The following is a 17,453-nucleotide window of genomic DNA, read 5'->3' on the forward strand; positions in this document are numbered from 1 at the left end:
GAAATATAGTTTGATCTTAAAGGGATAGTTCACCCAAAAATGACAATTCTGTCATGATTTACTCGCCCACATGTTGTTCCAAACCTGTGTGAGTTTCTGCTGAACACAACAGAAGATATTTGGAAGAATGTTTGTAATAAAGCAGATTAAAAAAAAAACAATCACTACCATAGTAGGGAAAAAACTATTGTAGTCAATGATTGCTCTCTCTGCTTAGATACAAACATTCTTCCAAATATCTTCTGTTGTGTTCAGCAGAAACTCACAGGTTTGAAACAACATGAGGGCGAGTAAATGATGACAGAATTTCATTTTTGGGTGAACTACACTGCAAAAAAATGCATTTCTTACTTAGTATTTTTGTCTTGTTTCTGGTCAAAATATCAAAACATTCTCACATTAAGAAACATTTACTAGACAAGCAAAAATATTGTCTTTTTTGGGGGGAAAATAACTCTAAATGAAGAGAGTTTTTGCTTAAAATAAGATAAATAATCTGCCAATGGGGTGAGAAAAATAATCTTGTTTTCTGTTTGAATTAAGATTATTTTTCTCACCCCATTGGCAGATTATTTATCTTATTTTAAGCAAAAACTCTCTTCATTTTGAGTTATTTTTCCCCAAAACAAGACAATTACTTTTGCTTGTCTAGTAAGAATTTTTAGATGTTTGGATGAGAAACAAGACAAAAATACTAAGTAAGAAGAGCATTTTTTGCAGTTAAGATCCAATGTGAGCTGGATATTTGCTGGTGGAGTCTCTCGCACTCATGTAGACACACTCTATACAATATTGCAAACGTCTCTTGAAGTCTTTTGGTTGTCAGTAAACCATCAGAAAGCAGAATTGTGTCCCAAAACCACAGTTATTATATAAGGCATGATCCCTGTGAGAGCCGAGCTTTAGCAGAGCGGTTCCGTCATCTGTTGGGCGTGGCCGGCGTGAGTCACATGCTTCTGCTCGGGCTCAGCTGATTGGTCGAGAGCGTGCTGGATGAGCGTGTTTCTCTGCATCTGCTTGGCCTTGTTGTACAGCAGGACTCCCACGAACACCAGAACCGTCCCCACCGCAGACACCGCGGTGATTGGGTTACTGAACACGATGATGCTCAGCCAGATGGACAGCGCATGCTTCACCGTGCTCGCCACGCTGCACACACACACACACACACACAGCATCAGTACACTCAGTGTGTGCTCATCACGTAAGCAAGGCAAGGAAAGTTTATTTGCACATTTCATACCCAATGGCAAGTCAAAGTAGCCTGGATGCCAGCCACACTGCAGAAAATGCTCTTCTTACTCAGTCATTTTGTCTCGTTTCTAGTCTAAATGTCTAAATATTCTTAATTCAAGATGCAAGATCAGTAAAACGGCATGATATTTTTCTTATTTCTGTGTGAAATCTTGTTTCTTGTTTCCATCCCAATCAGAAATAAGATTTTTTTTCTCACCCCATTGGCAGATCATTTTGAAAAATATCTTTTTATCTGATCATCTGATCAAAAATATATTTTTATCTGTCATTTTACTGATCTAGTAAATGCCTCTTGATTTAAGACTTTTTAGACATTTAGACTAGAAACGAGACAAAATTACTGAGTAAGAAGAGCATTTTTTGCAGTGTGACATCCTTTTTAATCACTATTCCCTGATTTTTACTCAAGAACCTTCTTGTTAAACCCATTTTTATACTCAAATCTTTTTGTCAAACTTGCTATTTCCATCAAACCTATCTTTCACTCATCCTATTTAACTCAGATGAACATATAAAATAACAACACACTGCAAAAAATGCTCTTCTTATTTAGTATTTTTCAGTCAAAATCAAGATTAATTCATTAAATAAGTAAAATAACGAGAAATGTTTTCTAGTTTTCTGGGGGGAAATATCAAAATGAAGTGAGTTTTTGCTTAACACAGGCAAAATGATCTGCCAATGGGGTGAGAAAAATAATCTTATTTCTGATTGGGACGGAAACAAGAAACAAGATTTCAATCAGAAATAAGATTATTTTTCTCACCCCATTGGCAGATCATTTGGCCTGTTTTAAGCAAAAAGGTTAAGTATCTCATATTGTTTTACTAGTAAATGCATCTTGATTTAAGAATTTTAAGATATTAGACTAGAAACAAGATAAAATTACTGATTGAGAAGAGCATTGTTTGCACTGTAACCAAAATATAAGAACAAAGGTCAACTAATACAGTTATAAAAGAATAAAAGATGATGCACAGATAAGATAAGGAATCAGTCGGCCGTACAGTGCTCAGAGCTCATTCAGTAAATGCACAGCTGAACAGATGTGTTTTGAGTCTGGATTTGAATGTGGCTACTGTTGGAGCACATCTGATCTGTTCAGGAAGCCGATTCCAACTGCGGCTGGCATAATAGCTAAAGGCAGACTCTCCTTGCTTTGAGTGAACTCTTGGTATTTCTAACTGACTTGATCCTGCTGATCTGAGTGATCTGTTGGGTTTGTATTTAATCAGCATATCTGCGATGTATTGAGGTCCCAGCTCATTGAGTGATTTATAAACTAGTAATAGTACTTTAAAATCGATCCTAAATGTAACTGGAAGCCAGTGTAAAGACCTGAGGACTGGTGTGATATGGTCATATTTTCTGGTTCTGCTCAGAATCCTGGCAGCAGCGTTCTGTATGAGCTGCAGCTGTCTAATGGTCTTTTTGGGAAGGCCGGTGAGAAGGCCGTTACAATAGTCCACCCTACTGGTGATGAAAGCGTGAACCAGTTTCTCTAAGTCTTGCCTGGAGACAAAACATCTAATTCTTGCAATATTTTTCAGATGATAGTATGCTGATTTAGTTATTGCTTTGACATGACTACTGAAACTCAGGTCTGACTCTAAGGGTGCGTTCACACTTGTAGTTCGGTTAGTTTGGTTCGTTTGGTCCGGACCAAAAAACAAAAACAAAACATATAGTCCTGGTCCGCTTAGCGTTCACACGGGCATTTTTAACAGCGAACCTATAGTTACCGAACCAAAGGCTCAGGGAGACGCTCACAACCTGATTGGTCGGCTTATATGACGGAGGAGCTGCTTACGGAACACTCAGAACAACGCTGTGTGCTGATTAAACGCCATCATTTTATGCGTATACATATGGCATTATCTTTACCCGCTGAGAACTCATGAAGAGCTCATAAAATGTTCAAAACATTCAGAACAGCTCCAGGATTCCCTCCGTTGTGCAGAAAAGAGACGGCCGTTCTGTCCTCTCTGAGTCAAATGAGCAAGACTGCAGGTCCTTTGATGAGAAGAACCAGGGATGCTTTTAGAGCGTTTTTCTAGCATTTTCGAAACATGTCGGACCAAATATTGATGAGGCACTTCCTCGTTGCTCCACGTTTGCCCTCTAACGTTAACGTTATTCATTTTGGATACACTGATCCTTCCGTCATCAAATCAGCTGACATCTTGTGACATTACGTCCTGTTTTTGGTTCGTTTACATGTCTTTGGTCCGTCTTGCGTTCATATATCAATCGAACCGCACCAGAGTTCGCTTGTTTGGTGCGCACCAGGGTTCAGATGGCAGTGTTAACCGAGCAATCGCACCAGGGTTCGTTTTAATCCAACCAAACATGACAAGTGTGAACACACCCTGAAATCACACCAAGATTCCCGACTTCATTTTTTGTTCTTTTTGGTGCCGCACCTGAATGTGACGGGTGAGATGCGGCCCATGAGTGCGTAGGCCGTGACGCTCTGCAGGTGGAAGAGGACGCCGTCGAACAGCAGAAGCAGCACCACATCCTGAGACAGCTTGAAGTTCCGCTCGCTCTTCCCCAAACCCGGCAGATCCTGCGGGATACACCAACACCATCAACACCGTCACAACAGTTAACACACTGCAAAAAATGCTTTTCTTACTTAGTAATTTTGTCTTGTATCAGTCTAAATATCTAACAATTCTTAAAACAAGAAGTATTTACTAGAAAATCACATTTTTGTCTTGTTTTGGGGAAAAATAACTCCAAAATGAAGAGAGTTTTTGCTTAAAATAAGATAAATAATCTGCCAATGGGGAACATGTCTGTGCTGTGGTCATTGTGTGTGTGAACATGTCTGTGCTGTGGTCAGTGTGTGTGTGAACATGTCTGTATTGTGGTCATTGTGTGTGTGAACATGTCTGTGCTGTGGTCAGTGTGTGTGTGAACATGTCTGTATTGTGGTCATTGTGTGTGTGAACATGTCTGTGCTGTGGTCAGTGTGTGTGTGAACATGTCTGTGCTGTGGTCAGTGTGTGTGTGAACATGTCTGTGCTGTGGTCAGTGTGTGTGTGAACATGTCTGTGCTGTGGTCAGTGTGTGTGAACGTGTCTGTGCTGTGGTCAGTGTGTGTGTGAACGTGTCTGTGCTGTGGTCAGTGTGTGTGTGAACATGTCTGTGCTGTGGTCAGTGTGTGTGTGAACATGTCTGTGCTGTGGTCAGTGTGTGTGTGAACGTGTCTGTGCTGTGGTCAGTGTGTGTGTGAACATGTCTGTGCTGTGGTCAGTGTGTGTGTGAACGTGTCTGTGCTGTGGTCAGTGTGTGTGTGAACGTGTCTGTGCTGTGGTCAGTGTGTGTGTGAACGTGTCTGTGCTGTGGTCAGTGTGTGTGTGAACGTGTCTGTGCTGTGGTCAGTGTGTGTGTGAACATGTCTGTATTGTGGTCATTGTGTGTGTGAACATGTCTGTGCTGTGGTCAGTGTGTGTGTGAACGTGTCTGTGCTGTGGTCAGTGTGTGTGTGAACGTGTCTGTGCTGTGGTCAGTGTGTGTGTGAACATGTCTGTGCTGTGGTCAGTGTGTGTGTGAACATGTCTGTGCTGTGGTCAGTGTGTGTGTGAACATGTCTGTGCTGTGGTCAGTGTGTGTGTGTGAACATGTCTGTGCTGTGGTCAGTGTGTGTGTGTGAACATGTCTGTGCTGTGGTCAGTGTGTGTGTGAACATGTCTGTGCTGTGGTCAGTGTGTGCGTGAACATGTCTGTGCTGTGGTCAGTGTGTGTGAACATGTCTGTGCTGTGGTCAGTGTGTGCGTGAACATGTCTGTGCTGTGGTCAGTGTGTGCGTGAACATGTCTGTGCTGTGGTCAGTGTGTGCGTGAACATGTCTGTGCTGTGGTCAGTGTGTGCGTGAACATGTCTGTGCTGTGGTCAGTGTGTGCGTGAACATGTCTGTGCTGTGGTCAGTGTGTGTGTGAACATGTCTGTGCTGTGGTCAGTGTGTGTGTGAACATGTCTGTGCTGTGGTCAGTGTGTGTGTGAACATGTCTGTGCTGTGGTCAGTGTGTGCGTGAACATGTCTGTGCTGTGGTCAGTGTGTGTGTGAACATGTCTGTGCTGTGGTCAGTGTGTGTGAACATGTCTGTGCTGTGGTCATTGTGTGTGTGAACATGTCTGTGCTGTGGTCAGTGTGTGTGTGAACATGTCTGTGCTGTGGTCAGTGTGTGTGTGAACATGTCTGTGCTGTGGTCAGTGTGTGTGTGAACATGTCTGTGCTGTGGTCAGTGTGTACGTGAACATGTCTGTGCTGAGGTCAGTGTGTGTGTGTGAACATGGCTGTGCTGTGGTCAGTGTGTGTGTGAACATGGCTGTGCTGTGGTCAGTGTGTGAACAGTGACTGACCATCAGGAATATCCAGGCAGGAATGAGCATGAGCACTGCAGCGGCGCTGGTGTAAAACTGCAGCTCTGGAGGACTAGAGACAAAACCAGCAGAGCATCACAACACACTCCACTCTATCACTCTTTCAGGAGAAATCAACAGTGATTATATCGCTCTTTCAGGAGAAATCAACAGTGATTATATCGCTCTTTCAGGAGAAATCAATAGCTCTCACCTGAACTTGTACTTGTCCCCACTCAACAGCTTCTTGGAGAACACGTTCTGTAAGCTAAGACAGGGAGAGAGTGCATTAGACTAGGGCTGAGGGTGGCGTCTGTTTGTGAAGGGTGTGTGTGTGTGTGTGTGTGTGTGTGTATGTGAGCAGCACCAGTCCATGATGTTGGTGGAGAGCGCAGCCGAGAAGCCCAGCATGTTGAAGCTGACCTCAGTGGCAGTGCAGAGCGCCAGACCCGCCATCACAGGAATCAGAGACATGTTCACGCAGAAACCTGCCACACACACACACACACACACACACACACACACACACACACACACACACACACACACACACACACACACACACACACACACACACACACACACACACACACACACACACACACACACACACACACACACACACACACACACACACACACACACACAGTCATCAGAGTGCTAAGAGTATCAAAAGCTTGTTTTTCTCATAATTCAGATTTGTTTTCTCTATTTTTTCCCTCTTAATTTTGTTCTTTATCCTCGTCATTGTTTTTTTTAATCCTCATAATTAAAAAATATTTCCTCGCAATTCAGATTTTTTTTCTCTCGTAAAAAATCTGAATTACGAGGAAAAAAAATCAATTGCAAGAAAAAAAGTTGCAGTTAAATTTTTAATGTTTTAAAATGATAACGATCTTCCATACTGTGGTCTCTCCTTCAGCGTGAGAGGTGTTTGAGTCACTCCTTATAAGAGCGATCTCAGAGACGTGCGTGTGTGTGTGTGTGTGTGTGTGTGTGTCATTAGTTGGACAGGCTCCAGTCCGCACCTGTGTATTCCCCCAGGATGAGGCGGGACATGATGACGGTGAAGATGGGGGCGGAGCTCTTCACAGTCTCCGCGAACGACACGGCCACATTCTTCAGACTCACCAAACCCAGCACCACGGTGGTGAACCTGCACAGGAAGAGGAGGAATGAGCGGAAGAACGAGTCCATTCAGAGCCACAGCAGATCGCTATCAGCCAAGTCAAACATGTTCATGATATTTACACACATATGCAACATGAATCCTCATATCTCACACTCATCTGCATCTATATATATATATATATATATATATAGTGTGTGTGTGTGTGTTTGTTTTTGTGATAAATGTGTATAATGCCATGGGTATGACACAGGTATTACAGGAGAGGGTGAAATATGAGGACATTACCCATGGCCCCACTTTACAAAAGGCTTATAAATCACACAGGAGGAGTTTTTATGAGAAAGTAAAAATGCAGAATGTTTCCTGTGATGGGTAGGTTTAGTGTATGTGTATGTGTGTGTGTGTGTGTGTGTGTGTGTGTGTGTGTGTGTAGCCCCTTTCACACTGGACGTGGGTCCCGCAATATTCCCGGAGCATTGCCGGGTCTCCTTCTGTGTGAAAGCAACCACGTCCCGGGATTGATTACCGAATTGAACCCGGGTCGGGGACCTAGTAACATTGCGGGGTTCGACCCGGGACGAGCGCTGTGTGAACAAAAGCCGAAACTAATGCCGCAACGTGTGCGTAGTTATCGTGCGACTCCTAGAGCTTGTTTCTTCAATAACACAACCCTGCAGTGCCAGAAGAGCTCGTCGGTGTTTTAAACGCAGAGAGTGTTCGGATACAAAAGAAACTAAAATTAAACAAGCAGAAATGAGCACAAACTGGACACAAGTCGAGACCACGGAGCTCCTTACTATCCGCGCTGAAGCGGAGATCGCTCGCCGTTATACGTCACATCCGGATGTCACGCGTCAACTCGACCCGGGACCGTTAAGCGTTGTGTGTGAAAGCACACATATTACGGTATTTCACTGGCAGTGTGAATGGACCAAATCTAGCGGCCCGGGAACAAATGCCGGGTCGCATTATCCGTGTATTTGCCGGAATCGCAGTGTGAAAGGGGCTTATGTGTGTGTGTTGGGTAAGTTTAGGGGCAGTGTAAGGGGATAGAAAATTGAAGAGTGTGTGTGTGTGTGTGTGTGTGTGTGTGTGTGTGTGTGTGTGTGTGTGTGTTGGGTAGGTTTAGGGGCAGCGTAAGGGGATAGAAAATTGAAGAGTGTGTGTGTGTGTGTGTGTAATGGGTAGGTTTAGGGGCAGGGGTAGTGCGCGCGTGTGTGTATGTGTGTGTGTTGGGTAGGTTTAGGGGCAGTGTAAGGGGATAGAAAATTGAAAAGTGTGTGTGTGTGTGTGTGTGTGTGTATGTGTGTGTGTGTGTGTGTGTGTGTGTGTGGGCAAGCGCACCTCATCAGGCCCACGAACAGCATGATCATGAGGAAGTTGGAGGGGTATTCAGTGCGGGACTTGTGGTGGTACAGCGGGCACGGCACGAACATCTTCACACAGCCGATGACCGTCGTGGTAAGCATCTGGACGGCACCTAAACCACAGACGCAATAAAGAATATTTACAGACATTCACTGCACATCTAGTTATATGGGTTCATCTCACAAAAACATTATATTGATTCCTAGTTTTGTTTCCAATAAGGTAAACATTTTTAAGAAATCATTCACATTTATTCTCAGCCTTACTGCAACACATTTTATTGTAGCTGAAGACAAATCAACAGACCAAAGAGCAAAAACAACTAGCCTAACTAATATACATTTCAGGCATTATTAACGACAACTAAACACTCAGTAATTAAAAAAGAAGACTCTCTTTAAGTCTCTTATTGGAAGTATTATTATACACTGATCAGGCATAACATTATGACCGGTGAAGTGAATAACACTGATGATCTCTTCATCACGGCTCCTGTTAGTGGGTGGGATATATTAGGCAGCAAGTGAACATTTAGTCCTCAGAATTGATGTGTGTGAAGCAGGAGAAATGGGCAAGCGTAAGGATTTGAGCGAGTTTGGCCAGATTGTGACGGCTAGACGACTGGGTCAGAGCATCTCCAAAACTGCAGCTCTTGTGGGCTGTTCCCGGTCTGCAGTGGTCAGTATCTATCAAAAGTGCTCCAAGGAAGGACCAGTGGAGAACCGGCCACAGGGTCATGGGCGGCCAAGGCTCATTGATGCACGTGGGGAGCGAAGGCTGGCCCGTGGGGTCCGATCAAACAGACGAGCTACTGGAGCTCAAACTGGGGAACACATGGCCCCAGGATGCACTATGGGAAGAAGGCGAGCCGGCGGAGGCAGTGTGATGCTTTGGCCAATGTTCTGCTGGGAAACCTTGGGTCCTCCATCCATGTGGATGTTACTTTGACACGCTCCACCTACCTAAGCATTGCTGAGACCATGTTCAGCCTTTCATGGAAACGGTATTCTGGTGGCTGTGGCTCTTCCAGCAGGATAATGCTCCTGACACAAAGCACAAATGCTTCAGGAATGGTTTGAGGAGCACAACAACCAGTTTGAGGCGTCGACTCGGCCTCCAGATTCCCCAGATCTCGATCCAATCGAGCATCTGTGGGATGAGCTGAACAAACAAGTCCGATCCATGGAGGCCCCACCTCACAACTTACAGGACTTAAAGGATCTGCTGCTAACATCTTGGTGCCAGATACCACAGCACACCTTCAGGGGTCTAGAGGAGTCCATCAGAGACGGGTCAGGGGGACCAACACAATATAACAAGAAAAAAAAACGAAATAAGAAGAGCATTTTTTGCAGTGTGTCAATACTGTGTGAATCAGAAAGAACTGTATAAAGTGACACACATCGGCATTCAACCAAAAAAATACAGAGATTTTTAGTATTTCACCCAGTATGGGGTAGATGTGCTTCATTATCATTAAAATAATGTGCATCTTTATAATGCAGGACTGACACATTTCATTGAAATGTAACATTATTTCCTCGTTATTTCACTTGGGAAAATGTTTTTACTTTTTATTTTGGGTGGAATGAGGCCAAGTTCCCTCAGGCCATTCGCTCTGTTTGCCAAACAGTGGTTTATTACACTTATCACTGTTTGAGAATCAGCGTTAACAAACAGTGTTGGGAAACCTACCCAGCATGCTCGGCTCTCCCTCCAGCAGAGAGAGGATGTACTACAATGTAGGAAACCGATCGGTTTCTGTGAGAAACACAACAGTATGTATGTCTGGCGCGATCATAGATATATATTATGTAGATGCCTCATTCTGCTGATCCGTGCAGGCACTAATGAGGAATCTATCTATCTATCTTTCTATATATATATTAGGGATACAACACTACAGTTAGTCCACGGTTCAACACATACCTCTGTGTTTCGGTTCGGTTCGTTTTTTTTGCTATTCTATTCTTAGGCGACAGGAACAGAAAAAGGTTAAGGAGAAAATGTTTTTATTGCAATACTCTTTCTTTATTTTACTTAAAAGACTTGAAAACACTTACTTAAACTTAAAACTTTACCTAAAAAACCCTTGTACACACAGTCCCAGTGTGTTGTATAATATAAAATAAATAAGTACAAAAAAAAAAGAGATGTACAGCAGCATTTAAATATGAAATTGAATTAATAAATGCAGGCTTAAATTAAAACTACATAGTCTTCAATATACAACATTTATTAAAAGCTACTGTATTAAAGGTCTTTTTTTATTAAAGCAGCACTAGGTAACTTTTCAACCTTCATAATATATTTTCAAGACTCTTGTGATGATAAATCGACTTACAATAGGTTGAATGACACGTCTGCCATAGCCTGATGGGGTCTGTCTCGTTTTTAATCGTACTTTTAAACTTCGGGTTTCGGGTAGTAACCCGAGAAAAAGAAAAGAACTACAGAATTCGACTGCTTTACGTCATATACGTCACTTCCACCAACACACACACTTCCTTACATTCGGACGTGCGAGCCCAACTTTGTTCGTCGGATAATATAGTCATGTCCGAAGCAGCACAGACAAATAAGAAAGAAAAGGTTTTGTTGGAGGAAAGCAATAAGAGGAAACGAGAGAGTGCTGTGATTAAAGGCCGGACGAGGATCAACATGTGACCAGCGTTTGCTCGTCGGCGTGAGCTGAAGGAGGCGTGCCCGACCGATGCTGTCCTGCTTGTTATGGTGATTACCGACCACTCAAACACTGAACTGAAGGATCATATAGATTCTGTAAAACGCTAACCAATAGACTACTATAATGACGCTGGCTTGGAAACGTGAGCATCGTGATTATTTGGCGTTTGAAAAAAATAAAACCCATGAAATGATATTCATATGACATGCTGAAGCATATGCCACTGACTGTACCTGGGATGAAGACATTTCCCACGCGCCGCCAGAAGAACACCTGCATGTGAACTCCTCCTGCAGTGTTCAGGGGAACTGTTAGTGCTGCACCGACCCGCGGGACGCTTTTATGAAGTTATTTGGCCCGCACCGCACCACTGTATATATCTTTACAACCCGCCGCGCACCCGCGACCATTAAATAGACATACGGGGCCCGCGGGTTATGAGACGACCCGCGCATCACTAGTTCAGGGCTATCAGGGCTGTCATGTCAACAAATGCACGCGTGATTGCATCCCCTGATGGAGGAGGACAGATCTAACGACAGTAGCTGAGGACATTATTTTTTCCCAACTGTAGGGGGACCCCGAGAGCAAAAGTTACCCAGTGCTGCTTTAACATCATTTTAGAGGTTACTGTCCCTTTAAGGACAATCGGTTCACTATAGGCTGCTGCTGTCAATTGAAGACCTGCTCATCTCATATACACACACACACACACACACACACACGATTTTACTTTCACTTTAGACATAACCGACTGTGTTTATATGTTAACCGTGTGTGTGTTTGACAGTATTAGCGCAGTAAGACTGTCCAGTAATTGTGTGTGACAGACGTTTAGTGCGCGCGCTCAATGCAAAACAGTGCATACACGCCAAAGAAATGTTTAACCGGCAAGGCTTTAAAACGCGGCTAACACCCCCTAACTTTAGTGCATATGATTGGATATCTGCTCATATCAGCGCGTAGACTCATAGACTAACTCAAACAGAGCCGAAATAAACTGACAGGAATATTTCAAACGGAGAGAAATGGAAATAATTAATTAAATGCAAAACCGAGTACTAAGTATTGTGACATCCCTAATATATATCTATAATTGCGCCCGTTTGACCTCATCAGACGGCAGTAATAGCGGATGGGAACACTAGATGAGATTCATCTGATATGAGGTAAAATAACACAAATACTGTTGTGTTTCTCACAGAAACCGATCGGTTCGTGTCTTAAGACATCAGTGTGTCGTCACGAGCAGCAGGGTGTGTGTGTGTGTGTTGTCTAAGCATGTTTGTTTTGCTCTCATAGAATTGTTCCCCATTCACATCATTATATGACCGACACACAGCAACGGTTGAGTTAAACATCTTCATTTGTGTCCTGAAGAAACACACACACCTTCATTAGTGTTCTCCTGAAGAAACACACACACCTTCATTAGTGTTCTCCTGAAGAAACACACACACCTACATGTTGATGTCCTGGGGTCAGCAGATCAACATCAGGCTCATTTATGGCTGAACTATCCCTTTAATTCAGATTTTTTTCTCGTAATTCAGTTTTTTCTCGACAGTGGTGTATTACACCTATCATTGTTTTAGAATCAGCGTTAACAAACAGTGTTGAGAAACCTACCCAGCATGCTCGGCTCTCCCTCCAGCAGAGAGAGGATGTACTTGTTGAGGAAGAGCGTGCAGAAGCTGAAGAAGTACCAGAGGGCCAGATAGGTCAGCGCTCGGGAGTTCCAGACTCCGGCCTCCGCCTCGATCACCGTGGTCTCGGTGATGGTGATCTTCAGCACCGGCTCTCCCGGTGAACTCTCGCTGCGGGACAGCGAGACCCGGTCCGGGCGCGGCCGAAAGCTGCTGAACGAGGGCCAGAAGGAGGATCTCCCCGAACGCTCGTTACCCGTCATAACTCCAGGAGGAACAAACCAAGGAGACTTTACATGCTACGGCATCTGCAAACACAGGCACACGAGCTGAGTTTAACCCAATCACAGCATTCCAGTGCAAAACTCCAGGGCTCGAGCGCCGCATACGCACAAAACAGGCCCGGATATGGTTGGGATCTATAAAAAAAATTTAATTCACGTGAAAATTGTGCAAGTACACAAACTCTGGCCCATGAATACGGACATTGTGAGCAGCAGATAAAGGAAAAGCACTTTAAATCCTAATCTTAAACACAGCACTGCAAAAAATATTAAATAAGAAGAGGATTTTTTGCAGTGCTTTTACATCTGATACACACACGCGTGCCAGTCTCATTAATGTTTATCACTTCATTTACCAGAAATTAATAATCATAAAATTATCATCATAAATTTAATTATAAAAATGTATAATATTCTAATAAATAGAAATATTTGTAGTGGATGTGCTGCTTTTGAACACGTGTTTTAATGTTTAAACTACAGCTTGCCGTATGATCATAACAGAACTCATATTTTCACACAAATAATGATCAATAAGCGCAATAAGGCCTGTCTGTCTCATTAAAATGATAAGGCAATTAAAAATACTCTTTGGCCAGAGGAAAAGATTGAGTAAAACGTTCTCTTATTTAAATTTATTTATTCATATGCAAGGCTACTGAATGATTGTTAGCAATGTAATGTGACGGCACACGTATCTCATATTTTCCTAATGTCTCGCGCCGCTGAACCTGGTGTCACGCGGATGAATATGCAAATGATATGCAGATGAGGATATGCATATTAAAACTAGGCGTTGTAAGCGCCATATATGGATATTTCTGGGAGGAGACGAGGTGGGGATGTACGCACAATCTTCCGCGCACGCATGGTTTATGAAGGGAATTTTGCGCAGGTTCTGGAATCTGATTATAAATCTGAAAACTTTTAGGACGCAGAGTTTTATAAATGAGACGCCTGGTCTTTATTCAGTTCAGTCACGGATAGGCCTGTCTCGATAGCCGATATTAATCGCACAATAAAAAAATGAGCTCGATAATTTTTCCGGCCGTGATAATTGCCATTCGCATGCTTTATGTTTTCCTCGTCTCTCTCGTTGACTGCGCGCGCCTCGTCTGTTTGGGGAGGTGTGTATACTCGACGCGCAGACCGGGTGCGGCGTGAGGAGACGTCATTCTCGGACAGCAGATTCGTCTGGAACTCATGGCTCTTCGGTTGCGGAGACACACGCAAACTTACAAAATTTGACGTGCACAACGACACAATGACGTCCTTTTTGCCCCGCGCTCGAGCGGACGCGTCGTGTATGAACGAGGCTTAAAGCTACACTGAAGTTTGATAAACGCAAGTTAATTCTTCAGTTCAGTCTTTGTGTGCTAAAGGCTCATGAGGTCCTGTAGAGATAGAAATACACATTCTCCTTTTGCCAAATAAATGAAAAGCATGTCATCAATGTCTTCTCTCGCTGTATCAAAATATCCCTTTCCTCAGAGATGGTCAAGCTCAGTTTGTGCATGATTAGGCTATGATACAACAATATTTTTCCATACTATATCCTAAATTGAGGATAATTAATATATCATATGCTAAAGTACAAGAACCGTACAGAACGGAAAACCTTGAGCCTAAAACCGCGATAAGAGCCGAGCCGAACCGTGGGTTTAGTGAACCGCCGCCCCTAATATGCTCCTAAAACACAATCATCTGCTGCAGTTTTCATCCATTTTACTGATTTTGGTAATTATTTAAACACATTTTTTTATACAGACTCAGAGTCCATTGCTTTTATTGTTTTTGGTTGTTTTGTTCATTTACAGTGGTTATTTAAAATGTTTTCCGTTTTCAGTGTTAAATAGTCTTTAGAAATTAAAGTTTATTGATCTTTGAAAATTTGTATGCCCTTATCATTGTTTTAGATGAAAATGGTCTCAGAACGACAATATTATCATTTATCGCAATAATTTCTTAGCAGCAAAATCTTCCAGCAAAATTTGTTATCGTGACAGGCCTAGTCACGGGGCTATGGAAGCCCGTTTACGCCACTAAATAAAAAAATAAAAAGAGTAGTTGCGACTTTCTATCTCACAATTCACAATGCGAGTTATAAAGTCAGAATTCAGAAATAAAAAGTTGCAATTAAAACAAAATTACATGAACAAGATGCACGTCCTGAGCACTTATGATCATATAGAGCTGCAGTATTTCAGGCACTAAACACAGCGGGACGCTTTTAAACACTTAACGTGAAACACTATCGGCTGAGTTGCACCAATAAGGATTCGATGAAGTAAGTTTAACGCTAATCAAGGATTTGTTTATGAGCTTTATTTTAAATCGAGTTACTGCACCACGTTATTTTAAACATTAATTCCGCAGTAAAGCGCTTTAGAGCTGATCGAGCAGCAGATGGAGGATGAAGAATCTGCATTAGTGTAACCCAGCCTTAAAGTGCCATAATGCACTAAAACAGTGATATTAAAACATCACACTCAGTTTACACTTCATACAGGCGAGCAGATGAGCCACGAATATCAGCTTTATAATGGGTTTCAATACCCTCCCTCTAGCAGGAGTTGATGACGTGTTTAATGGCGCAAAGGCGGGGCATTGAGATCCACCAATAGCAAACCACAACCATCCAAACAATTCCCCTTTACACTCGATTTAAGTCATAATAGAGAAGAACTACAGCAACTTCATGCCAACTTAATTTATCAGATGTACTCCAAATACTATAGGTATGATGGATATGTATGAATACAAAAGCATGTGGATACATTCATTGTGTATACCTTATATTAAACAATACAGATAAAGAACAGTCATTTATGACACCGATGAGTTAAGATTAGACATGCCCAGTGCGAACAACAGTTCTGTCCTTATGAAACGGTATTGCGAAATAAAAACATGATACTCTACCCAATGTGTTCATTCAAGACATTTAAGCCGCATCGAAATAGGCTTCATCCTCGGAGCTGTTTCACACTCTTTCATGGAAGCAGTGGCTGAAGTTTAGGTGTGTGTGTGTGTGTGTATCGGGATTTATCGACACGTCTTAACTGATACTCCAGTGTGCGCAGATCTTCTTTCCTGATGTTTGTGCTTAAGCTGCGTGAGTCTGCGCAGTGCAACAAAGAAGCGGCGGCGAGAAAGGCGACCGAATGCTTTTGTTTTCAAACGCTCTGCGCAATCGGAGCGCAGCTTTGACTGGAAAAACTGCATGGACGTCAAGTTGCGGAAGGAAGTTTAAAAAAAACAGGTCTAGCAGGCCGGAAGTTGTCTCCATTGGCTAGGAACCCGTTAGTCCACACATATGGCAAGCCGTATTAACATTAATTATAAAAAGTTAAAGTAATTTCATGGTAAATCAGAGTAATACAGTTTGAATGTGCCTTATAACAGGGTGCAACAGGGTTTGCTTAGCAGACATTTAAACGTCCCCAAAATAGGCTGGTCCCTCGTCCTAGAAGTCAATGGGTTTTTGGTTAAATGGCTAAAATAAGTTCTGTGGTCTGTGGAAGACACTTTCAAATTTTATTCTATGATACATCAGTATTGTGATTATTTATTTATTTTTAGCTGTTACATGTCTTGAAAAACAAGTGTCTAATGAGGCTGTCGAGGACATTAAACGCCATCACGCCGAGCTTTTACAGCCTCATTATGCTCCTAATTGTGCTCTTATAAACGATTCTAACTCAAACGCTCTGGAATAATGTTTGAGATAAAAACTGTAAGAGTTGTGGGAAGATGAGCGATGGTGACGCTGAAGTCATGTGACCGTGGTGTCGTCCGTTCATAGCCTAACTTTAGCCTTTTACTTCTGGAGACTGCGTTCAGGCTTAGTTTATAAAGGTTGTGTTCATCTGTGAAAATGATCTTGATGGACAAAACGTGCAAGAATCCAAAAGCCAATGGGAAAATCTTATTGGGTTTTTCTCGAGGGAACTAGCGTGATGCTAACCGCCGGTTGGCCTACAAAGTGACATCACACCTGCAGTGCTCAATATGGCAAGCCGTTTTAACAATAATCCTAAAACTTTGAATTAATGTCATGTTAAATTAAAGTAATACTGTCTGTATGTGCTTTATAACAAACATTTGTCATATTTACACAATTGTATTTTTTCAATGTGTTTCAAGTCATAATTTTGTTATAATGTTTTGAACTAGTTGATATTTACAATGTTACTATTAAGCGTTTTCATTGTGTGTGTGTGTGTGTGTGTGTGTGTGTGTCTGAGTGCCCTTGTTTATATTACATTGTGGGGACCAGCCAGCGGCAACTCTGCCCATTTTTCTGCCCAACTCTGCCCCCTTTTCAAAAGGCTTATAAATCATACAGGATGAATTTTTTGACAAAGTAAAAATGCAGAATGTTTCCTGTGATGGGTAGGTTTAGGGCCTGTGTGTGTGTGTGTGTGTGTGTGTGTGTGTGTGTGTGTGTGTGTGTGTGTGTGTGTGTGTGTGTGTGTGTGTGTGTGTGTGTGTGTGTGTGTGAGCCTGTTTATGTGGTTTATGAGGACACAAATTTGTATAACTACATGGGTATTACACTGGTATTACTCTATAAATGTGGTTTATGAGGACATATCAAATGTCCCCATAATTCAAATGGCCTTAAAAACATACTAAATGATGTTTTTTTGAGAAAGTAAAAATGCAGAATGTTTCCTGTGATGGGTAGGTTTAGGGGCAGTGTGTGT

The 17,453-nt window shown here is 42.5% G+C and overlaps 1 protein-coding gene across 1 annotated transcript; it reads right to left on the minus strand.

Annotated features, from left to right (window-relative positions):
* Positions 1–763: 763 nt before the first annotated feature.
* Positions 764–15,971, minus strand: LOC137037992 (solute carrier family 35 member E2A-like). Its single transcript, XM_067412425.1, has 9 exons — positions 15,667–15,971; positions 12,444–12,768; positions 8,105–8,240; positions 6,657–6,784; positions 5,996–6,116; positions 5,843–5,896; positions 5,629–5,701; positions 3,681–3,826; positions 764–1,149 (listed from the first exon to the last, which is right to left on the minus strand). Exons 2-9 carry the CDS (start codon positions 12,721–12,723, stop codon positions 903–905), a joined length of 1,185 nt encoding a protein of 394 aa, XP_067268526.1. The 5' UTR covers positions 12,724–12,768; positions 15,667–15,971; the 3' UTR covers positions 764–902.
* Between the last annotated feature and the right edge of the window lie 1,482 nt (positions 15,972–17,453).

This window comes from Pseudorasbora parva, chromosome 13, assembly GCF_024679245.1.
Source record: "Pseudorasbora parva isolate DD20220531a chromosome 13, ASM2467924v1, whole genome shotgun sequence".
NCBI classification, from domain to species: domain Eukaryota; kingdom Metazoa; phylum Chordata; class Actinopteri; order Cypriniformes; family Gobionidae; genus Pseudorasbora; species Pseudorasbora parva.